Genomic DNA, 26,346 nt, shown 5'->3' with positions numbered 1-26,346 from the left:
TGCTCCATGCCTTCAGCCAGTGGAAAACAAGACTACAGCGATGTATTTGTGCAAATGGGCAGTATATTGAAGGGGACAAACATTAAATTTGTAATATAAATAAATAAAGGTGAGTTATTTAATCAGTCTGTTTATTTAATAGACATACCTCGTATAAGGTATCCTATCAATTAGCATTAAAAGTTTAATACATTATGAAACACGTGCCACATCTGCCCTCCCAATGGTGTTCCAACTATAAACACCCACCTTTTATTTTTACACAGTGATGTCATTAATGCTGCATAAATATTTGAGAGATACAGTTTCACTGATGAGTCTGCAAAGCTGCATTCACAGAAAATAGCACAGCAGAAACAAGTTGTAACAATGTAATTATTTTAGAAATTATATATTATACTTAATTATGTATTATTACTGAAATCATGGCACAACATTGATACTTACCCTTTAAGCCTTTTTGTATTGTTTCCTCTGCCTAAATTCCACTTTAACTTTTACTTTTACTTTGCTGCATCTTTGAGTGCTAACCTAATCAGGCATTGAGTCAGATGTCCTTTAGATAGTATATTATTTGAGAAGTCATTGATGTTTAGCAGTAGTTTTTAACACTTGTTGGCAATTCTAGACAAAGTTTGCAAAGTAATGGTTATAACTAGAAAATGTATAAAGAAGGTGACTGTGAGGCTTTAAAAAGTCTGAGCAAATTATTATTGCTGTGATCTATCATATTGATACCATTTGTTATAGACTTACTCCAATTAAGATAATATTGAGAGTTATGATCTACTTAATGTAAGGATACAGCTCATCATCACCCTCTTTATTTGTATGGCGCTACAGAATCTGCAGCGTTGCACAATCAACAAAAAATAAACAGAAAATAAATACAGATAAGTAAAGGACAGGAGAAACAACAGAATCAGTAAAAATCAATGCAAGGGTCTATAGAGATAGCAGCTACGAAGACACAACTAGAACAAAGGAAACATTGCAAAGAGAATGAGAAGGTGGGCGGTAGAGAGGGCCAAACTTGTGAGACTTAACATTAAGAGGATTAGGGTAGTAGATGGAAATGATAAAGGTGGAGTGGAATGGGCAGGTTGATTGTGACGAGGTAATTGTCTTAGGATGGGGTCAGGTAGAAAAGTGTGAAAAGGTGAGTTTTGAGGGAGCATTTGAAACATTCTAGGTTGGGGGGGCGAGTTTGATTGGGTGTGGCAGGAAGTTCCAAATGGGGAGAACAGCACAGGCAAAGTCCTGAAGGTGGGACTGTGAGGAGATGCAAAGGTCATTGACAGAATGTGGTAGGCAATTAGTGGAGTATTTCTTGACAAGGTTGGAGTTGTAGGAAGGGGAAGCAGTAAAGAGTGCTTTATAAGTGATGGTAAGCAAATTGATTTGTATTTTGGAGGGAATGGGGAGCTAATGGAAGGTATTTCAGAGAGGCATTGCTGAAGAGGAACGTCTGGAGAGGAAGTTTTGTTACGATGCCACATTCAGCACAGATTTCAGGGCAGACAGACAAGCCAAGCAGGCAAGACAGACAGGAGAAAATTGCAATAATCAAGGCGGAGGGTAACAAGAGCATGGATGGTGGTCTTGGTGGCATCCAGGGAGAGGAAAGTTTGAATATTGCCAATGTTGCGAAGTAGGAGGTGATGGGAATGCGCAAGGGACTGGATATGGGTAGTGAAATTGAGGGCAGAGTCAATGATAACCCCCAGGTAGCATGCGTTGGGAACAGGGTAGAGGACGACACGATCAACCTTAAGGGAGTTCAGAGAAGGGGATGTGACGCTAGGTGTTGGAAGGATGATAAGATCAGTTTTGGATATGTTTAGCTTGAGATAGATTCGAGCCATCCAGGTGGAGATGGCAGAGAGGCAGTCGGACACACGGGAGAGATAGTAGGGAGAGAGATTAGGGGAGGAAATGTAGATTGGAGTGCAACTGGCATAGAGGTAATATTGGAGGTCATAGGAGAAGATGAGTTGACCAAGAGATGAGGTGTGAAGAGAGAAAAGTAATGGGCCAAGAACACAGCTTTGGGGAACCTCAACAGATAGAGGGGCAGGAGGGGAGCAGGTTCCAGATGTAGAGATATTGAAAGTATGATCAGTGAGGTAAGAGGTAAACCGGGAAAGGACAGTGTCGTGAAGGCCAAGGAAGTGAAGGGTGTCAAGGAGTAGAGAATATTCAACTGTTTCAAAAATGGCAGAGATGTCAAGGAGCAAAACCAGGACGAAGTGGCCCTTCGACTTAACCAAGAGTACATCATTTGTCACCTTAGCGAGGGCAGTCTTGGTGGAGTGGAGAGAGTGGAAGCCTAATTGTAAATGATTAACGAGGGAGTGAACAGTGAGGAAGTCTGTTAAATGGTTGTAGACTAGCCATTCAAGAAGGTTGGAAAGGAATAGGGATATGGGGCGGTAGCCGAAAAGGGAGGCAGGGACAAGAGATGGTATCTTGACAATGGGTGTGATCTTGTGCGTTTAAAAGCAGAAGGGAAGATACCTGTAGAGAGAGAGAGAGAGAGAGAGGGTGAAATGGTGAGCTAGGTAACTACAAGTGTTTGAGGAGAGAGGGTGCAGGAGGCAGGCCAGAGCAGGGTCGAGAGAACAGGTTGAGGAGGAAGAGAAAGGGAGGAGTGAAATGACCTCAGAATCCATGGCTGAGGTAACCTTGGACAGGTTGGCAGGGATTTCAAATGGGCTGGAAGAGCTGTAAGGAATAGATATTATGGTGGATGTAGTTGATTTTGCCCTTGAAGAAGAATAACCTCATATTTTTTGTAATATTTAAAAAGAAAATTTAAAAAATACTGATGTGAATGATTTCTCTGTACAGCGCTGCGGAATTAGTAAATAAATAGATGATGATGATGACTATAAATATGTTTTTAAATTCACTTACCTGGCTGTAAATAGACATTTCCCACCGCTGCTGTTCACTCATTTTAATAGCTAAATCCCTTCTTCATACTGTTATTGGTTGCCACAAGCAAGAGCGATTTTTTTTCCTAACCTATGATCCTAAAATAAATAAACTAATAATAAATAAATAATTTAAACTAACACCTCATGTTTTCATTTTAACTAATACCTCATGTTTTCATTTTTCTAGATACACACAGATATTCAGTGTAAAGGATAAGCACTGACAACTGTCTTTTTGTTTTGTATACATATACGGGCATTTATATTGCCATGCAGCTGGTACCATATACAATATGGGATATACTGAGCGTGGGCTTATTTTTCTCTGGTTATGATCCTAAAATATAATGTTACTGTATGATATGCTTGAATTTAACCTACATACCTCCCAACATGTCTTTCCCTGGCACGGTACAGGGGGCGTAGCCATTTTATGATGGCAACAGAGGCGAGGCCTTTCCCCCAAGGGAAGCCTAGCACTGTAAAGCCATTACATCTCCCTTCCCCAACATTCCCACCTGCAGGACAAACATGTCCCTGGGCACTACAGTGGGACTGTGCCCTAAAAACAGGACTGTCCTGCTGAAATCGGGACAGTTGGAAGGTATGGACCTATACAAATGAGATAACATGTGATTTAAACAAATACACAAGGGGATAATTTAGAGTACAAGATGCCCTTTTGCATGTATGTAAATGTACGTCTGCACATTTGTGCTTTCACTTTGTATTTTGAGTAAGATGCACCTTATGAGACTCACAGTCGTAAATATAATGCATTGGTACATGCAATGCAAATATCTTGCAAGCTCATGTCTTGTGTAGGCAAGGAATTTAATCAATGTAAGTAAAGTATTTAATAATACTTTTAACTCAAAATCTCAAAAGGTGGGCATACCTAAAGTGCGTGTCCATGCCCTTATGTCATCTGCACATGAGCGCCCTTGGTTTGCCTCTCAAAGCTCAAACGGCAGGAAGTGCATAAAAATTTAGTTTAAGACACATAACTATGTCACACAAAGGCAATTGCGTCCAACTCTAAATCAAGTCTGAGTGATTCTGATATTCTGGCAGTGAGTAGAGACAACCTAAGTTGCTGGGTAAAAAAACACTCAGAATTTTAATGGATATTGTCAGTTATCTGGATAATGTTGACATTATCCATACATACATAGCACTGTGTACTTGAATAATGTAAAATGGACATTTTACTATAATTTGATTTATTCTGTCTGCTGCAACCACTAATTCTATTCAAAGATGGAAATATCTTACTTTAACAAAAATATAAATTTAGGAAAATATCATTGTTTATTTTCAATGTAAAATACACAGTTTCATTATATTCTCCTATATTTAATATAAAAATGGAAATGCAATAACATTTAGAAAATACAATTTGCAATTAAAAAATATTAAAATATCATGTAAAAGTAGAGAGAAGAGAAAAATATGCTGTGCCGTCTACTACAACCAAGATATCCTTGTACAGTAAGTGGAACAGTATGGGAGCACTCCCAGCTATTCCTATTTAGGAGAGGAGGCGTGGCTGTGATGTCACTGTTTTCAGCTGCTGCACATGGAGATGTGGATGATCACAGCATCACTGCACAGATCTGTATTTGCAGCAGGAGAGTGAGGAGCAACAGTCTAACAGGTCACCCAGCAGCACAAATCTGATTTAACTGGTGCACATCTCAACCTGTTTTTCCCTGGCATCGCTTCTTTTAAATATTTGCACATTAGCAAGCATGGAAAAGATGTCAAGGATGTTATCTCTGAACACAACTTTTATACCTCCAACGTATGGAGTGCTGAAATCTCTGCTGGAGAACCCCCTGAAGCTGCCGCTGCATCACGAAGATGGTAAAGTATCTACATTTTCTGTGATTATTATGTGGCGTTGTGTGTGTTTAATGATAAACATTTTTGTACCAATTACTTTTTGTACTGTTTAAAAAATTAGGAAATCACATACTGCATTGAATAAAAATATGCATATAAAGTTCATTCATAATTATGTATGTGCACAAACGTGTGTCTATAGCTCAATAAGTAAACTGATTAATTTAATATAAAATAAAACCTATTGCATTAAAGCTGTACACATATATATATCTCTTGCACACATTGCTCCAAGTACAAAACAAGTATTAAAGGTTGATTGATAGTAGGCATACCTTTATCTTTGCCATTTCAATATAGAGTAGTTTATGTTGTGTGTTTTTGGATATATATATATATATATATATATATATATATTGTATATGGTGTGGCAGTGATTAGACTGTATGTTTAAAACGTGTGTCCTTGTTAAACATTGTCTTGGTTCAGTACCTTGGGTGACATGTGCAGAGGGGACACATATGTGTTAGCTGTATGACCAGATTTTATAATGTGTCTCAACACAGACTTTAAGATGTGTTTTACTGTTAGAAATATTATTATCTGCCAAAGGTGTTCCAAAATCAAATTTCTATTGCCCTACACTTCTATTTATGTTACAGGACTGTCGGGATCTTGTTCTCCTGAAAAACAGCCTTTTTGTTTTAGTTTGCAGTGGATTGAGGGATAAAAAGGATTGTCAGTAAATGCAGCATTCAAACACGTGATTTATTTGTGCTTAACTGGTCGCTTAATGAGATTATAGTCCACCTATTCAGCTGGCTACAGAGCATGTGGCCAGAGTTCCTAAAAGTGTACTGCTGTGCCTGAAGTTTTGGGGACACCTTCAATATATGTTATTGTGAGCACCCCATATTTAGCAGCTTCCGTTAACAATCTGGCTCCATTTGCCTGATTGGTAATGGACTTCTACATAATTATGTCTCCCAGTTTGTGTCTGCAGAACTTTAAATGTGAAGTTTAAGTTGCTTTGCCAGCACCCTACCATACCCTTTATACCATAGATGGGATCTTTGTCCATATAACAATTATTGTTTTTAAATGGTCCTAGTACAGTTAAACATATACTACTTGGAAAAGTGAAAAAAGAAGTGCTGTTAATTAAATACAGTCACATTTTCTTTGCTTTGTTTTCATCTATTTCATTTTTTTTCATATGTAAATACAAGGATTTAGAGCTAAAAATCAAGCTGTGATTTATCAGAGAATATTATTGTTCTCTAGTAGTGACTGTTATTTACTCAAAAGTTCATACATGATAACTTCTGAAGATATTCTGTGCATATATCTTTCCTTCACAAGTTCCAAATACAGATATAGGATCTGTCAGGAGATTGGTACTTGGATCAGGGCTTTACTGTAATTTGGAGCATCGTACCTAAAATGAACTAAAACACATGTAAATGTAGCCACTTCATTCCCCATACTGCTCCCAGAATTTTCCTCCTAATTAAATTAATTAGCAGTGCTCCTCACAGTGAATACAGGAAGGGCACATGGCGATCATCTATGTTTGTATAACAAGTAACGATAACATCTTTATTTTTTCTTTGTGTTTTGAACCTCTGTGGAATAATGATTTCCAGTTTATAGAACAAACCATATATATATTCCCTATCCAAAGACTACAGTAGAATGATGAGATGTTTGAAGCTAGTCTCATTTCAAGCAGATAAGTAATGGTGGACAGCAATGATACCCTATGAGATGCTTCCAAAGGATAGAAAATTCCCCGGTTCCAATGTAGTTGTGTAGCATCTCATTTGTGTTTTCCACATAGGTTATATGCATTTTAGTACAGTATAGTAGTTGATGTATTGTTGAAATGCGCAAAATGTGCATATTTCATGAAAAAGAGCAATTTGACACAAGTTTAACACAATTCACCGTTTGGTTTCTAAAGAAGTCCAAAACAATATGTCACTGTTTTGTATCTCCAAAGATCTTCCACACATGAATTTATGAACAAGTTCCATAATGCAAATATATTAGCTTATTTATAGATCTTAAAACTTTCATTTCTTTCCAAGATCCTTTAAATAAAAAGCTGGTTTCCAAATTCAATTTCTCTTTAAATCCTTTGTTGTGCGTACCCTTTATTTTACTTTTGAAAGTAAATATTTTTCTTGTCTAGCTAATATGTTTAACCTACTGTTTATATATAGTTATTTGTATTTTGAAAATTTTCTTTTTAGTATCCTTTATGTTACAGAAAAGGAAATGCCCACTTTTTAACACATTTATGGTATTGTACAGGATATGCTGTTTAATTTAATTTGCTGTATAATTTCTTACTTTCTGAAATATTAGAAATCTTAAATCAGATTGTAACATTTCTTCGTTACCTCTTCAGCCTTCTGTAAAGAGAAATATAAAGAGAAGAAGCTGGAAGATGATACCACAGGCTCGACTGTCCCACAGTCAGCTTTCTTGGGGCCGACGCTCTGGGACAAGACCTTGCCCTATGACGGAGATACGTTCCAGCTGGAGTACATGGACCTGGAAGAGTTTCTTTCTGAGAACGGTATTCCACCTAGTCAGTCCTCGCATGAACTTAGCTCTCATCAGTCACCTGTGACTTCTCCTTCTGTCATTGATCTGAGCAGTCAGGCATCTACATCCGTTCTACCAGGCTTGGTGTCTCAGAACTGCATGCACAATCCATTGAGACCTGGTAAGCATTGTTTTGAGCTTCTCTAAAATGCGTACAGGCACCTTCCATTAAGTATGTGTTACATTCTACTAGTATGCTGCTTAGGTGTACTTACCCATAATATGCTAACAGTTTTGAGCAATGTAATATATATGTGTTGTAAAATGATGGTCAATAACTGCTGTTCAGTGCATACGTGAGTTTCACGCCTGACAAAGGTTCACAAAGAAAATTGGTCTATATTTTAGGTCGTATCTTTCGATAAGTTTAGTATTTCTTTTTTTTTCTTTTGAATAAACATGGAGGACTGGACTGACAGGTAAGCGCTTGGGGGGGGGGCCCTCACGGGGGAAGGCGGGTGGCTCACATTGGGGGCCTCACGGGGGAATGGAGGCGCCCTTAGCCCAGGGGCCTCCATTCCCTTAATCCGGCCCTGTGTACCGCAATAAGAAACTGTGAGGCGGCAGCCATTTACAAGCAAACAAACACATTAAAAGAAAAAGGAAAAAAAAGCAAAAAGAAAAGTGAAGGGGACGATAGAGTGAGAAGGAGCTAGAAGAGGGAGAAAGGGGAGAGGGTTAGAAGTCACTGCTTAAAGAAATGTAAAGGGTAATGAAAGAAAAGGAGTATTCAAATCGATAAGGGGTGAGTTCTCATAATATTCAGTCCACGGACTCCAGATGCAACCAAATTTGTTGTGTGATGATAGACTTGCCACACGCGGTAAATAATGGGAGAGATTATGTCAGACTACACATATGTGTGTGTGTGTGTGCGTGTATATATATATATATATATATATATATATATATATATATAAGTAAATGAGAGGAGGCGCACAATAGTGTAGTATGGCAAGTAAAAAAATCCCAAAAAGGAACCAAACCACCAGAAATGAGTGAGCCAGAGCTTCCCACCATGTGGGTATCAACAGTATCTAAAATAGATATGTATAGCTCATAGGATAGAAAGTCACACACAGCCAGATGACGTTCAAAAAGGTATAAACAGGTCACACCAATGAAGATGTATGCGTACCAGAAGCCAATTGTTCAATGGCTTATCTGTAAGATATCCCGTAGACTGTGAGGATGTATTCAATCTTCAGCCACATTAGGTTATCCCATAGGTTACCTTGTCATTGGCAGCTTGTTTCTTTAGCCACTAAGGCAGTGATGGCTAACCTGTGACACTCCAGGTTTTGTGAAACTACAAGCCCCAGCATGCTTTGCCAGTAGATAACTAGCTGATAACTGGCAAAGCATGCTGGGAATTGTAGTTTCACAACACCTGGAGTGTCACAGGTTAGCCATCACTGCACTAAGGAATACTTCAGATGGAAACACCCACACCAAACTGCACATGAACTATTTGCCCACACGCGCACAGTATATATTGGTCAAAGTGGAAATTTAGAAGTGGCAGTATGAAAAATGTATGGTAATGGAATTTGATTGATTCACAATGAAGGCAGTAGGGAAGTAGAACTGGCGGTATGGCGTACCACCGTGTACACCCCCACTTTGACCGCTGTATTATATATATATATTCCTCTACATTTTTTCTACATTTTTAGGTGCATATGGCCATTTTTAGCTGTACTTGTCACTGAACATCAATTTCATGGCTCGAGAACAATATATCAAGAGAAGAATCTCAATTCTCGAGGTTGCCTGTTATGGATTGCCCACACTCTTATGTGTAAACCACTAACATTTGTTGATGCACTGTGTCCTTATAAAGACATGACTCCAAATAGCTGTGTGCATCAAGGCAATTCAGACAGTGACTTAACTATTTAAAATAACTACTTTGGTCTTTGTGCTGATCGGGAAATTGAATAACAAAAAAATCAAAGGATGTGCTGTGTTTAGGAATTTTAGGACTTAGGGGTATATTTACTAAACTGCGGCTTTGAAAAAGTGGGGATGTTGCCTATAGCAACCAATCAAATTCTAGTTATCATTTATTTAGTACATTCTACAAAATGACAGCTAGAATCTGATTGGTTGTTATAGGCAACATCTCCACTTTTTCAAAAACGCAGTTTAGTAAATATACCCCTTAGCATTCTGTAAAGCAGAGGTTGTAAAGGTCACTGCTACTCCCCTTGATAATATGTGTAGATTTGTCGTATATCATAATTTTTAGTTAATATGTATAATCATGCATACATAAGGGATGATTTAAAGTGTGAATGTAAAAGTTGCCTAATTGCACATGCACATATACTGTGTTATTAACCTAACACTATTGTACTGCTTGTGCACATTAACACTCCTGAACCACCTCTAGAACGCAAGCAGTTGAAAATACTGATGATGTTGTGCTCACACGCAGTGCAACAAATTTTACTTGATAAGCAAAATTACAACACACAGTGCCGTAACTAGACACTTTAGTGGCCTGGGCGAGACAGGACACCGGCGCCCCCCATCTAAGTGGGAGTGACATTTGCCAAGTGGGTGTGGCCAACCTAATATGGGGGTGTGGCTACTGAAAAAATTCTGTTACACATATTTGCAAATGCATGATAAGCCGGATGCATGAATGAATATATATATATATATATATATATATATATATATATATATATATATATATATATATTTTATATATAGAGAGAGAGAGAGAGATCTATAACTCTATCTATATTTCTGATGCATTTGGTTTATCATACATTTGCAAATATGTGTATTATAAAATAGAAATATTAAATTTATAGTTGAGAAATAGAGAGAGATTAAGTAAAATAAGGTGCTGGTGAGATCAGTGGGAGTAGAGGCGGGTGGAAGTGGTGTATAAGTGGGCTGAAATAGGAGTTTGGGTATGGAGGAGGTAGGTGGAAGGGATGAGTGAGAATGGTAGTGGAATGGAATAGAATTGAGAATTATGCTCTCGTAAGAGCAGTTTGTTGTAAAAATTACTTTTCTCTAGCAGTGGTCATCAGCGGTGATCGGCGCTGTAGCTGCGACTGAGCGGCTTCCTGTTTTGGCATTTGGAACACAAGTTTGTGTTCCAAATGCCAAACTTCCTGTCAATGGAACGCATGTGCGTTCCACTGACAGGAAGTTCGGAATTTGGAATGTAAACTTGCGTTCCAAATGCCAAAGCAGGAAGCCGCTCGGCCGCAGCTACAGCGTCCGATGCCGGGAATAGGTTGTTTCTCGTCAGGCAGGCAGAGGCAGATGGATGTAAGAGCGCTGTGTGCAGTGATTGAGCCTGGGCACAGAGGCAGGTAGCGGGCGGCTAATGCGCCCCCTTGGGCTTGCGCCCTGGGCGACGGCACCGCCCGCATCTGCCTAGTTACGGCTCTGACAACACATAACTTGCAATGTCTTTTTCTTTCATAATGTTGGTTACTATCTCTTTCTATGGTCTGCAAGCAACTGTTCCTCTTGACTAAAAGCTCCCCAAAGACACCATCATCAGGCTCTATATGCCAATATTGATTTTTGTTTAACCTGAATGATGCAAGACAAGAGTGTGATATTTTTTTTTACTTTAAATTTGTGGTCATATTTTTACGTTATACCACTACCTTTCGTACACATCTAATGGGTCATTGATAATAAAAATATCATTGCACAGTAGTGAAGGCCTGCAGTCATCATGTCCCATCCTCTGATGCACAATGATGCGATTTCCGTCAAAATTGAGAAAGAATGTGCTGACATTGCACCCATTAAATTTCACTGAAGTTGTATAAACTCCTGTAAACAAAAGTAAATTCTTTTTATAGTACAACTGCTAACCTACCCATCAGCCTCACCAATTGCCACTAAAAGCTCAATGCATAACTGAGACTGCCTGGATTATAAAGATAAATCTCTGCTTAAGTATACTTTGCTGCCTGGTAGATCTAAACAATTAATTCTACTGTTTAACCAAAGATTATCACTGGAAAAAACCCAACACATTCCCTTTTTATGCCTTACTTGATTGGCTGGATAATTAATAGGTATAAGCACACACTTATCACGCCCCCTCTAGTGTTTACTTTCCCAGCCTGTAATTGAGACACGTGTGAGCACACGGGTTCTCAAATACTATACACCTGGCTCTGCCCTGTCTCATCTCTCTGTCTTAAAGCCAATGTTTCGTGCAAGACCAACTTCTTTGACTAATTGATTACCAAACTTCATTGTTATCAGACACATGATGTCCCCATATGAAAGCAACCTACACAGTGTAGAAACGTCTCTATGCATTGACAAAGGTTTTTTTAGACCGAGGGGCTATAATCCATTCTATTCTAGTTCTATGAATAGGAATATGTTACAATATTGTTAATGTCATTTATTTTTATAGTTCCATATATACTGCATGCTGGACCTTTTGTAGGCAGAGTATAATAATGATGCCAGGGTACTTGCTTGAAAACACAAATATCTCTTAAAACAAAATATCATCTGATATACATGGGCAAGAATATAATGGACATAGCTGCACCTCACTCCGGCTCTCTCCTTTTGCAGACCACTGAAGGTGTACCACTTTCTATAGTGTGCCTGTTAAGCTGAGCCAGCCTATTATACACATGTCCTATGCACCATACCTATCTGAGTTTTGTAATGCCATGACTGTTTGTTTGCTGTTAAACTTCAAAACTTTCATAAATAAAGAGATTTAAAAATAGAACACGATGGACAGCAATATTAAATCGTACTAAATAATATTTGGAAGATCCAAGTTTGTTGCGTTAGTAAAATAAATTGACAATTCTTAACTTCAAGATGTGTGTAAGGTATTGGTAATGGGATAATATACCCCCTGCTTTCAATTACAATATTGTAAGTCACTGAGGAGTGCCAGGAACTGTGTAGAGTGTGTTGTTCCTTATAGTACACAAGTTTTACTAATAACACACTAGTGATGACATCAAAACTCAACGTTTTTTACAGATATTATTTACTGAAGTTTATATTATCAAGTATAATGTGAATATAATATGAATATTATAAAGTGATTCTAATCTCAAATGTATTGAGTACTGTGCATAGGTGACTTAGATTGCACTGTAATAATGCCTTGTATTCTCTCACAGCAAAATTGTCAAAACATAATGTAGCATAGCTGAGCCATGGCCTACAGCATATGTAATAATAGTCCAAGGACTTTATTCAATAAGCATTTAAGAAGTTTTGGAAGCAAACCAACAAAGTCAACTCCAAGCTGTTGCTTTTGTTGTCATTTAAAAACCAAGGTGAATGTATGAACTTTGTTTCCTATAGAGGTAGGCTTGACATCACAATCTACCCACATCTGAGATAGAAGGCTCACGTCACTACTCTGTGATACTGAGGGACCATGCTCCTTCCACTATCTAGTCTGTGAGTGTCTGCTTCACACATACAGCCCTGTTATCACTAATGACTCGAGCGTCAGGTCACTTCCTCCTATAAGATCAGGTTCCTCATGTCCCGCTGCTGTAAACAGTCTAATCGTCTGAATTATCGGTTGTTCTATCCCCGCCCTCTTCAAAACTGTGGGCAGAATAAGTGTTGAAGATTGACAAAAAGGTGCTCAGGCCCTAGTCAAAGTTACGAACAATAAAAACCCATTTACAATTGACTGTCATTATCTCTTTCTCTAATCCCCTGGAATATCTGTAAGCGCTTCAGTCAAAATGAACCAAATTGCCGTAAAGATGTGTCCAAAGGATTTGAATCTTCAAATGTATTTTGTAGACTGCTAGTATTAATTGTATCGGTGACATAGGGGCACTGTTGTTTTTTCGTTATTTTAGTACTGCACTTCAGATTTCAATAAAATAAAGTGTTTTCATTGTAGTGGTGAATCAACAAACAGACTTTTATTTAAAGCAATAATTCTGTCCCCCTGGGCTGTAGTGGTGCGTCACAAGCGTCTGACCCTGGTCACAAGGCCCTCACAGTACATTCAGTTCAATCGTCTTTAGTTAAAGAACAGTGAAGCTTTCCTAAAGCAAACAGGCTTGTGGACACATACTTAAAAGAACAATAACCCTTTTTACTGTAGCAAAGGCTGGGTACTAATATAATACTGTATGTGTATGAAAAACAGCCTACCTTTTTAGCTATGTGTTATGCCAAAGGCTAGCTAGATCTGTTGCTTCATATACACTTTGTATCCATTAGCATAACGTATTCTGTTTTGTTGTAAGTTTGTTTGTATTGGCAATTTTATACCCATTTGTAGTGAGTAAATAATGTACCAGAGGGAAGGCATTTCTCTATAACTTGTACACAAGGTTTAGGAAAGGTTTCTCTGAGATCTATTTAGTTGACATGTGAATGGCAGTGTGTGATGGACACACAGCTTAGTAGTGACTTACCTCCCATACGATCTACTTCTCACTGATATAAAACAGTTATAGATTTGTGAAAAAAGGCTGAGATTACAAACTAGTGGTGATAAGTGTCATCACACCAAGGGCAAGGTTGTTTTGAGCATCTAGTGGACTACTATCTCTGTACAACTGTTGGACCCATTAAACACAGCTGTAATTGCTGTTGCCCTCTCTGTTAATCTCCTGGACCCACTGAACCTGGGTATAAATTGATAAACAATTCTGACTAACCAGCTGTACCAATCTCACTATAGATACATTTGGTATCTTAGGGCAGCTTACCTGCTTGCTGTCACCTAGAAACTACCATCTGTGGTTTGATATTTGAAGGAACATTCAAATCGGACTATACTGTATTCATCACAGTTGGAAAAAGTTTGGTTCCTTAACTATGAGCAGCTGGTAGACTGGTGTTTTACCAAAACTCCTAGGCTTGGATTACAACATTGGGTGACAGGTAATTGGTATTTTGTTCCTTAATGGTATCTATCACTCAGAGTTGAACCACTATAGCCCCAATCCAGACAGGACTATCACTGAACCCCCTTCTCCTTTGGGGTTTTTCATGACCTCCTTGTCGACAGCAGCTGCCACCACAATGTTCAGTTGTATTTATTCACTTTCCACTGTCATTCCTCATGCCAAACATACTACACCACCAGAAGCTGCTATATTGGTTGCTGATAATGCTTCTGCCTTACACCAATAGCTACGATTGGTATTCCACGACCTTATGTATCAAGTGTTCTACACGCATAAAGATTGAATGTGGTTCTTTAAGCTTAAAGATCCAATCAGACACCTGGAACAGTGAGGTGTGGGAAATTTACTTCAACTAGATAAGTGATGAATTGTGTTCATACAAACCTTCTTCATGTTTTTAATCCAAGCTTCTTCAACGGAGGAGATTTTGAAATATTTCTCTGCTCTAACTGAGGAATAGCGCTAAATGAAATGCATAGTTCAGTTTTACCCTTTGTACTGCAGCTTTTAAAAATGAAGTGTAATGGAACAGTTTTACCTCCATCACAAACAGCTAAGACACATGGGGGTATATTTAATAAACTGCAGGTTTGGAAAAGTGGATTTCTTACCTATAGCAACCAATCAGATTCTAGCTTTCATTTAATTAGTGCATTCTAATTAGTTGCTATAGGCGACATCTCCACTTTTCCAAACCCGCCGTTTAGTAAATATACCCCATTGTCCTTAGCATATGAATAAAAGTCTGCTGCTATAATTCAAAAGCCCAATGCACAGCCCCTCTGTTATCCTCTTTTAAATTTGCTGTGTCATTCTTCTCCATGTTCGTGAATCCAGTATTCTGTAGAGAGCCTTTTTTGTTTACCTAGGAGACTGCAAGTCACTCAAAAAATGGTATTGCAGATCGTCCACCATCACTTCCAGTATAATTCCAGTATGATACAAGTAAAGCTCTGTCCACCCTGCATAGTGTTTGTTTTCAGCGAGAGAAAGGGACAGGTAACAGGTTAAGAGTAAACACTCTGGTTAATTAAGGTATATTGTCTAGCTCTCAGACTTTTATATACATTAGCCCCAAGTAGTGTTTCTACTTGCCTAATATATAGTTTGTGAATTTAATGGAAGCTACATGATTTCACCATCTGGCAAAAGTTGACACTTCTCTAACTCACTCAGGGAAACTGATTAGCACATCTCAGTGCTGTAAGAAGTGTTTGAGTGCGTACGTTGGCTCCAGGTACTCCGCAGTTAGAGATGATATCGAGCACTATTCGAAACCCGGAGATCTGTTTGGATAAATTATGGTAGCATTGAAAACAAAAAATCCAAGATGATGTACCGTTTCAGGTGTAAGCAACACATTAGATACTAGTTTAATATGGACTTGTTTTTCTTGGCTTATTCCATGAATAATATTTGTGAATTAAAAATAAACAGCCCTCTGCTTGTCATTAGCTAGTTCACAAGGAACACGGAAGAAACACTGGTACTTCCTGTACAGTGTGTACACTTTGTAGGTTTCCGGCACTGTGCCAAAGTCCTGTACTTCTGAATATTCTGGATGAATAAGTAAGTGATAGCTGGCAGGAGTCTGTTCCCTGGGTGTGGGAGTGAACTGGGTGATGTTCTATCACGTGGAATGACTTGTGCTAAGTAAAAAGTACTAATGTCCACTCACTTTCACTTTTAGCAATAGACACAAAAGTACAGTACATCATGTACAGTAATTATATTTGTAACACTGTATTGTTGTTTTACTGAATGTTCCAAAGTAATTGCCAATTTTTAAACAATTAAATCATGTGATCGGAAATAATTACTCTAGCCAAAGAATGGTATTTAGGAACCTCTGATCCTAAAATGCAAGTTGGGTAACATGAAGGAGATACTACTAGCATTCACAAAATAAATGTTCCAAGAACTTAATCAGTCACGTGGGGTAGTATATTTCTTTGATCATGATGAACTCTAAAAAAATCTAAAACAGCAAATGCAAAATACATGAAAACACCTAAAAAGAGACAGTAGATTGTATTTGGCTGCATAGTCTGTATATGCAATGCCAGTTTACCCTTCTTCTAATATATTTACATATGTAATGAGAACCTAAAATCCAGATTAAGTAAATGTAAAACATACCATACCTTAGAAAGCAATTTACAGAGAAGCTAGAATACACATTTGTTCCCCTACACAAGCTGATTTAAGATTATTAAATACAGAGGGAAAAAGAAAAGCTATTTATTTGGGTCAGATTAAGACATTTCTTGTTGCCCTGAAAAACTAAATACAAAAAGAAAAAAAAAACGCCATCAGATTCAGTGAAGAGCGTAAAAGCATTGATGTACAATAATACATTGCAATCTAGGTTAACTTGGAGTATGAAGGTTGTTTATTTCAGATGAATTGCCGTAGAACATCCGACTGAATTCTGCACACAAAACAATTCCTGTCCTTTCAGCCTCAAGTCTCCTTAAATGGTTCTGTAGTAAAAAGAAAAAAAAAAGAGTCTCCACTGCCAAGCTAAAATTGTCTTATGAATCTTTCTTTAATAAATTCAGGTTTTGGATGTGTGCAAGCAGCAAATCCCAGATATAGAAATATATTGTATGACTTTAAAGGAAAAAATGACAAGTTTTAGTCAGTTGTACAGTATAGAATTGAATGTTGTGAGATACTGAGAAGGAGACATAGACATTTTTCTGTAATCCCATAAACCATAGATAAGGTAATCATCCCTTATGAGGCTACACACATGAACATTTGGGCAGCCATGTTGGTCATGTTTTAATGCCCATTGCACATTGTAGACAATGAAAATGGAAAACCAAGTTGACCAGTGACCCCAGTCGGCACACAGGTTTTACCTGTTTTACAAGTTTTAATCTGTTTTACCTGGAAGGCATAGTGCTCATCTCCCGGGTTCTACAATCATTTTTCAATTTAATTAAACTGTTTGGATTTGAATAATTGAGGTTAAGGTTTGTTTTTAACTATTAACTACTAAATTCAGCTCATTTTTATTCAGTGGGAAATAAGTAGATGACTTCCAAAGCGTTAAATAGATATACTCCAATGGATTGGTGCTGCCACCTGTCAAATACAGAAATGGTACATTTGTAATTTAGTTTTTTTCATGTGAAGAACCAATTATCAGGTTGACTTTGAGTCTACACTGATCAGGCTGTTACTTATTGCTGGTGCTGAAAAATCTCTACATCATCAGTGAAATCATCATCATCATCATCATTTATTTATATAGCGCCAGAAAATTACGTAGCACTTTACAAACACAGTAATAAAACAATACTGGGTAATATAGACAGACAGAGAGTTAAGTAGGCCCTGATTGATTGTAGGCCTACAATATATGGCACAATAGGAGTTTGATACATGAGGTTAAGTGCAACATATTGCATATTGGTCCAGCCAGATTGCAAAGGTTAAAGTGTTTAGTGGTCTAAATGATCCAGTCACACAGCAGTGTTGGTAAAAGGGTCGTTGTCATGTTTTAACTGTGTAAAGGGTGATAATAGTGTAACCTAGGGAGATTGAGAGGGTGATTGAAATCTATAATAAAATCCCTACACTATTTATGCATGAGGTATAGTGGAAGCAAATGGAAAACTATCTTCTAAATTATGTTTCTTTAAAAAATACCAGTTGCTAAAAAAATCTCTATAGCAGCATATTTTTGTCATAGTTTTATCACTGATCATCTACAGCTTTAGGGGCTATTTTAGTTCTTGCTTTGCCCTGGTTGCTATGGACTACAATATGGTAATGTTATTTGCAGTATTTTATTATTAATAGCAGAAGGTAAACCCATTTGAGGCACAGTAATTTGAGTAAATATAGCTTATAGCCATTATCCACATTGCGGAAAATCTGACATTTATGTTTTCTAAGATTATATTCTTCTAGGCTGTTTTATTTCCCCCAATACATATTATACAAGTGAATTCTAAATGCCTATCCTGTCTTCTCAAAAAAAATAATTAAACACACATCATCCAGGCAGGTATTATTAATTAACAGGACCTATGCTGCTAGATGGATTTCTGCTCTGTTTAAAAAGTATGGGTTGGGTACCCTTTTCCGATGGCCTAAACCCCGACAACACTTACCCGGGAAACTTCAAGGCGATGCTGTCATTTCCGGGTCACTGCTAATGCCTACTGTTAGTTTAACTGACGTGAAACTAACGTGATGACTGAAGATGTCGACACGATGAAATGATGTCAGTCTGCGATGCGACTCTGTTATTGCTGTTGTTAAGGGGATAATGGAAGCAGCCGGCAGATGTAAAATAATATTTGACAAACACTTTTACATTCTACTACTGCCAGCTGCTTCCATTATCTCCCTGAAGTTGCCGGGGTAAGTGTTGTCGGGGTTTAGGCCATCGGGGAAGCGAGTACCACCGGTCTGTATCATACTAGTGTGGCTCTCTCACAATTGCTTCGCTACGATATGCATTTTCAGGCTTAGGTGTTCCCTCTTATACAGTAGTGTCATGTATAATCCATATGGTCATGCAAGTGCCTCTTACAATTCAGTAATCAGGAATATGGTAAGAGAAAGCCTTATCAATCTCAGCACATTAGTTGGTCCACAATTGGTTGAGTGTGGAGTAGGTTAGATATGTCTGTAGGTAAGTCCCTCTATTTCCCATTCTAACTTTAATCAACCCTTACCACCCCCTGACCTTTTAAATGTGACAGTCTGCAAATCCCTCTCATTCCTAACTTTGCCACCCTGTTGGAGGTTGGTTTCTACAGATTTGTCTTGAGGTTCTTCTTAACATCAGTATACTGTCTTTACCGACAAATTTACTGGTGCTACTTAGAGACCAGAAGGTTACTGTAAGTGTTAACTACGACCAGTCTCCTGAAATCGCTATGTGAACTGAAAGCCAAGAATGGAACCTGTAGCAGCTGCTATCTGACATTTCCTCCCTTGTGTTTCATTTAAATGTTAGTTTGTTCTAGCTTTTCATGTTAATAATTATTATCCAGGAGGCTGAGAAAGTCCATATGGAGCACTTGATTAGAGAGTGAACTTCAAGGTTACAACAAATCTTGTTTGTAAATTCTGAGCTACACCATTAACGGTAATCAAAAGTTTACCCAGAGTAATTTTTTTTATGGAAAACTTTGTGGATTTGCCTTAACAGTCTGGCTTAGCAAGCAATCAAAAATGTTACTTAGCATAGTAAATGCAGTGAACTTACTCGGCGGTCTCCTCTGTGTGTATGTGTATGAATCAGTTGTAACCACATTATGTGAATCTGATGTCAAGATTCTCCAGCCTGGAAACTTCCACTCTTTGGACACAAACTACTTAAAGTGCTTGGGTCCCCGAGGTCTAGTGTCACCTCCAAACTGAATATAGCTCCAGCAGAATAGGACACAGACCTTAGACCAGCAGTCCTACAGTTGCCACATAAATAGCTCTTTAAGCTTGGCTGTGGTTCTTTGCTTTCTGGAGCTTTCCACGGCAGAACATCAGCAGGATAAATTAGCATCCTATCAGTGCTATAGGACAGGGGTCTGGTACTGCTGTCACCCAGTCCTCACATGGGGAACTGGGTTACAGCAGCCCCAATACTGCTGCCTCTATTCTCTCAAGCAAACCCTGCCCAGAACTACTGTTTGGGCCCCAACCGCTACCTTCTTCCATTTCCAGTACCCAGGAATAGGGAAGGCAGCTCAACACCGCTGGAACCTGCTAGATATGAAAACCTAGTAGTAAGAGTGAGGGCAAAGACAACATTGCATTGCTGTAACTATCTAGCATAACAGCAGTTGGTTCTCATTAAAATACTGGACCACCAGGGATTGGGAGACCTGCCAGAGCACCAACAGACTGACAGCCAGAGCAGTGGCACAATGCCACCACATCTGTTCCAATGCCCACTGGACCAGCAGGTAAAGTGTCAAATCTGTTTTTTAAACATAAAAAAAAAACATTTTAAATCAGTTATAAAAATGCACAAGTAGTTTTCAGTTCATTGTACATAGGCACAATAAGCCTCATTAGTAGGCAGTGGGAACATGATTTAATAAATGCTCCCCACAGCCTGTTGTGGGAGGGGAGGGAGGGTGACCAGGCCACACACCCCGATAACGTATTTGCTAACACTAAGCATGTATATAGATATGGAATGGCCTCCTCAGCGGCCTCAGCTGTGGCTGTCTATGTGGTGTGTCGTCCTAAATCATTATTGATCATTTCCTTCAGCTGCCAGAACCAGTAGCAGCTGCTGTGCTGGAAGCTATACCCTTGTCTCTCTGTCTTTCTATTAAATGCTTACTTTGTTATAGCTTTACATGTTCACCGTGTTGGGTAATAATCACTGTCCAGGAGGCTGAGACAGTCCACACGTTAACAGAGCACTTGATTAGACCGTGAACTTCAAGGTTCCATCAATTCTAGTTTTCAAATTAAGGCTGGGTACACACTACAGAAAATTTCTCCAGATGTGACATCTTTAACGATTTTACCAATGTCATGATCAGCATGCCGATTCATGTGTACACACTGTACAAGTTTTACTCAATATAATGTGTGTGTTAGGGAATTTAGACTGTAAGCTCCAATGGGGCAGGGACTGATGTGAGTGAAAAACAATATAAGTATATAAATGAAACAATAATAATAATGACACTTATATTTTCTTACAGAAATTGATGGTGGATGACTGCTTACAATTAGTTTATGCCTAACACTGGAGAGAAGGGAGTTAAGAATGGTGCATCTCTGTAAATAGAGAATAACCTTACTCTAGTCTACTTTGCGTGTGTGTATTCTAATTTAGCTCTGTGTTGACCACATTATGTGAATCTCATGTCGAAATTTTCCATCCTGGAAACTTCCACTATTCAGAAAAAACTACTTCCTGGACTTGCGTCACCGATGTCTGGTGAACCCCTCCAAGCCTAATGTCCTTTAGGGCTCTGGCATTTTTTACATGTACAATATATAAATATTAGCAGTTAGATTAAAAATCATAGTTTTATTATAATTTGCATACAAGTGTGACTAGATTGCATGTAGAATGTATGTCACTTCATGCACTTGTACTGTATAGAAAGAAGTGAAGAAGGGTCAACACATATTATGCAAATTGTATACTAGAGCTGTCTTGGTGCAATGGCAGCTCTCTCCATGGTTGGGACCTCCAGCAATGTTGGCTTACAAGCAGTTAAGAAAAGATTTGATAAGTTCATCAGCAATTAATTTTACAAGAGAAGCGGAACATTTGTCTGGGAAATATTCTGCTTTCCCTGTTGCCATGGAGACTATTACATTTTGGTTAGTGGCATAATAGCAGACTTTTCTAAGGTTCTGTATGACAATAATCCTGAACCATCGTCCTAAAAAACGAGAGGTCTGTAGTGCAATAGTCTTTGAGAGTTAGCACATATCTATTCAACTTTCATGATTCAGCTTAACGTCAGCTGGAGTTGACCTTAAGATCACCACTTTCATTGTGTCTCATTGCCACCCATAGTGTACAATTTTAATGTAAAGGCTTCAAAGATATGGGAAATAATGTGTCCTAAAAAATAGCACTTTATAAATGTATATAAAGTGTACAATAAAATGAAACAATACTATACAATAGATTAAAGTATCTGCATCCTCAACACAAAGCCAAATAAATCCATTACCAAAGTTTAAATTTAATTATTTGCCTCACCATATCAAACACAATATTGCAATTCAGCCCCACTCATCTCTGTTCATGTATTTCTTCAGGACAAGCTACTTTTAATTAAGAGTATATTTCATAAAGGTTCCCAAACGTAATGTTTTTGGCAATTTTATGTGCGGTTTGCAAAATGTGAAATTTACTAAGGCCAAACCGCAGATAAAATCTCATATTATTAAAATATACTGTTTGAAACCACAATCCAATGTCTTTCCTAAATGGCAGGTATAGAAACTATGGGCTAGATTTACTAAGCTGCGGGTTTGAAAAAGTGGGGATGTTGCCTATAGCAACCAATCAGATTCTAGCTTTCATTCATTTAGTACCTTCTACAAAATGAAACCTAGAATCCGATTGGTTGCTATAGGCAACATCCCCACTTTTTCAAACCCGCAGCTTAGTAAATCTAGCCCCATGTGTTTTAAGAATAAGCAGTTAGCAAATCCGCCCGAAAAAAAAGTTTTTAGACATGGTACTTACAGGTGTGATGGTTCAAACTATGTGCTGTTTGCGCTATCTTACCTGGCCGTATGTTAAAAATAAAGAACAAAACAAAACAACAATTTCCCAGCCTGTAGCTCTTTTTGAGCATCTATATGTTATGCTAAAGTAGTCACATTAATTATTTGTTATACAAGGGAAATATTATTTTCTCATTAACCAACACTAGTGTCCCTATGCCGTGTTATTATTCCTAGTGTCAGACAGGTCTATAAATTTAAAACGCTGTCCTTTCGACGATCACCCTGAATATGCCTGCCATGTCCTTGGTATTAGTTACATTAATGAACGATTTATATTTTGACTATCCCTCCAAACTACAGGAGCTGGTTGCCCACTTGCCACACAAGAAACATTATTTTCAGGTCTTCCTATTTATGTCTGGTGTTATTTGCGGCAATTGCATGCCTGGCACTGGTGCTGTTATGGGTATAGGATGATTCTAGTACATTGGTAACCTCTCTGGGATCTGTCTTCCCTAAAAATAGCTTCAGCAGCAGTTGACATGTTTTGCAGTGTATATGTAAAACAACCTAAATTACTAAAGAATAGATATATTCTCTTGCACCTGCTAAATACTTTGATAACGCACTTCTCATGGCTCCACGTGCGGTTATTTTTACGGGCATGACAAGTCCCCAGATAGCTCAGAAACGTTTTAAGACAATACATTTGTTTAGAATACCTCACAGAGAAATGTATCTTATTCAGTCTGCTTCCTCTGCTTTCTCATATCATATATCCTTCTATCTCACCATCTCACATAGTCTGTTAGACGCTTGGCTGCAGGAACATGACTCAGAAGAAATGATAAAGGATCTGTACTAATTGTTTCCTAGAAATCTGATCCTCAGGCATACTACGTATTGTTATGTCCAGGTGGAGATAGTCACTCGCCTGTGTTACCCGCTGTGGAGATAATATTTTGGTGCAGACTGTTGACACTGCAGCGTTGCATCAAGATACTTGTATTGTACCTTTATTCTAATAAACGGATACTGTTATAAAGCACATGTCTATGGGACAAGAACTGGAAAAAAAATCAAGTTATGCGCACGTGTATGGCACATGTTAGGGAGTCAAGGAACAGGCACATATAGTGAAGTCACAACTACAGCAGAAAATGTATCCTTTTATGAATATATTGCAAGCTGCCTTTAAAATACTATTGCGTCGGATGTTATTTGTGGCCGTCCTAATTTGTAATTTAAAAGAAAATGCAGTTCACAATTCACAGATATAAGCTGTATACAGTTACAAAAATGGACATGATTTTCATAAATTTATTGCACTTGGGGGTGAATGTATCAAGCTGCGAGTTTCCGGCAGGTTTGAAAAGTGAAGATGTTGCCTATAGCAACCAAGCAAATTCTACAAAATGACAGCTAGAATCTGATTGGTTGCTGTAGGCAACATCTCCACTTTTCAACTTGCAGCTTGATAAATTTACCCCCTAATGTGTGTCTGCAGTTTTGATTTTGTCAGTGACCCCCTGTGTCAGGGAAAGGATAGATACATGTATAATTTTCTTTTTTTTTTTTTCCATTCCTCTCACCAGAATGATAAGGAGCCATTTTTATTCTTAAATAGCTAAATCTCCCAGTGCTTGCTTACTGGCATCTCTTTCCTAAGGTTAGTACAATGTTCACTTTGGAAAGGCAGATCCCCCTTCTGCGGTGTTCATGATGTTAAGCATAGTCTACAATGACTTACAAGTGCTGACAAGTTCATTATTTCTGCTAATTGCTGAAACTGCAACAGGCCATGTGTTTCTGAGCAGAAAATAATAAATGTTTTATGCCCACACGGAAGTATTGGCCCCTATGAATGCACACTTTTAATGGCAGCCAGGTGGAGATAGTAACTGGAACTTAATTTAGACATGTGACCCACTGATGAATCACCACTAGGAGGACTAGGGGAGTGCTGTCTAGGTGGACGTGCCTTATGGGAGCAGACTCTTGATAAGCCTGGTCTAATCTTCCTTGTATGCGCCACCTGTCCACTTGTTGCCTTAGACTGTGAATGCTTTCAGTCTTGCATGTGAACAGTTAATATTAGAGAGGATTACTAAGTAAAATTAGGATTGTGAACTGGTTTTAACAGCTCGACCCTGAATGTCTGGAACATTTCCAGCAAATAAGATTTTAAAAACTATGTTTACACAGTACAGGTTTCCTTCATAATGTCTTTGCTAAATAAAGACGTTAAAGACTTTAAAAAATAGTGATTTTATATCTGTTGAATTATCACATTATTATCACATTGATTATTATAGCTATTGATAATCAGCATTATTACATGCTAAATAATTGAAATTTAAAACGTATGGATCAGCAAAATTATTCGACTTACACGTAAGTCCTCATTGGGATCTATGTAATATGGAGGAAAAAGCAATGCATTCCCTACTTATCAGAAGAGGAGTGGAGGAGCGTACTCAGGCTAATGAAATTAATCATTACCATGTGAAGTGTGCGCTGCTTTCTCTCTCACACCCCCTCTGTGTGCTTCTTGTTGAGCAGAGGCGTGTTTATGTAATAACTCCATCTATCTGTCTATCTATCAAAGAAGACATTTGTTGGTTGGCGAATATCTTCCACAGCTCTCAAGGTAAAGCTGCCAAATTTTACATAGTTATTTAGTATTGAAAAAGTAACCTATTAGCGACAACGTGACAATGCGGCAAAGCAACAGAGACACAAATATTGAAAACATCATTTTTTGGTTGCAAACTATTGTTTGACTACTGGAAGGAAACCTCGCCACAACGCGACAAAGCAACAAATCTTATTTTCTAAATAGTATTTTTGGTCTATTTATCAAATAATTGGCTAATATATAAAAACTGATACACATTACAAATGGGACTCTCGCAACGCCGGGTGACCCTGCTAGTATTATATATGGTGCTGCTCTGCTCCAAAAAAGAAACACTGTGTCTCTATGCTCATTAATACATAAGAGTCCTTTTTCTGAATATAGTACTAAAGAGATGCCGATAGCCAAACTGTGGCTCGCCAGCTGTTGTGAAACTACAAGACCCAATACGCTTTGCCAGTAGATAGCCAGTTGACAGCTGCCAGGGCATGCTGGAACTTCTAGTTTCACAACACCTGGAAAGCCACAGAGTAGCAAGGCCTGCCCTAGTCATAAATTAAGAGGATACTTTAATATATGGATTTCAATGAAAAATGTGATCGATAAATAGGCCCTCTGTGTGTTTGGGCAGCATCTTCAATACAATGTATTGGTTCAGCGGTATATTGGGGACTATCTTCACTTTTAGTGTTCTGGTGCAGAACAGGTTAAGCGTGGATTAAATCAAATGTATCTACTCTTTGAAGAGATCATGTGATTGCATCAAAGCTATTTCTGTCATTGGCAAATTTCACAGTCACGCCAATCAAGCACTTGGACGACTCCTTAATCAGGCTGCTTTCTCTACCCTTTCTGTTTGATTGCTGCCTCCAGAAAAAAGTTTTTAATCAGGATTTTCATCTGTTTAATGACAGTTCAGCTCACTGATGTGTCTAAGCGATAACCTAACTGACTTACACCCTCTGCTGGCAGACAATGGTAAACCTGCTTCAAAGTTGTGAGGAACTCAGGAAACCTTTACTGAAATTACTAAAGATTCAGGACATAGCAAAAAAAAAAATAGTGTTTAGTCTAAAAAGTATACATATATTCTTTTCTTCCTGTCTCTAGGCTAGTTAAGAGAAGAGAGGAGATCATGAGTTGGAGATATTATAATAAATTAAGGTTTTTTACAGCATTAATTAAGTTTTTAAATGTACACTTGGATGAAAGTATA

At 38.2% G+C, this 26,346-nt stretch overlaps 1 protein-coding gene across 1 annotated transcript in view; it reads left to right on the top strand.

The window, feature by feature from the left end:
* The first annotated feature begins 4,536 nt into the window (after window positions 1-4,536).
* HLF (HLF transcription factor, PAR bZIP family member) overlaps window positions 4,537-26,346 on the top strand; it is a 33,292-nt gene continuing 11,482 nt past the window's right edge. The window contains exons 1-2 of the mRNA XM_075216749.1: window positions 4,537-4,805; window positions 7,198-7,518. Of these exons, the coding sequence (XP_075072850.1) occupies window positions 4,691-4,805; window positions 7,198-7,518 (436 nt within the window). The 5' untranslated portion in view covers window positions 4,537-4,690. The remainder of the gene's footprint in view (window positions 4,806-7,197; window positions 7,519-26,346) is intronic.

The sequence above is a fragment of the Mixophyes fleayi genome, chromosome 6, assembly GCF_038048845.1.
Source record: "Mixophyes fleayi isolate aMixFle1 chromosome 6, aMixFle1.hap1, whole genome shotgun sequence".
In the NCBI taxonomy this organism is placed as follows: domain Eukaryota; kingdom Metazoa; phylum Chordata; class Amphibia; order Anura; family Limnodynastidae; genus Mixophyes; species Mixophyes fleayi.
Note: the sequence above shows the minus strand (reverse complement) of the source record. Positions and strands in the feature narration are given on the sequence as shown.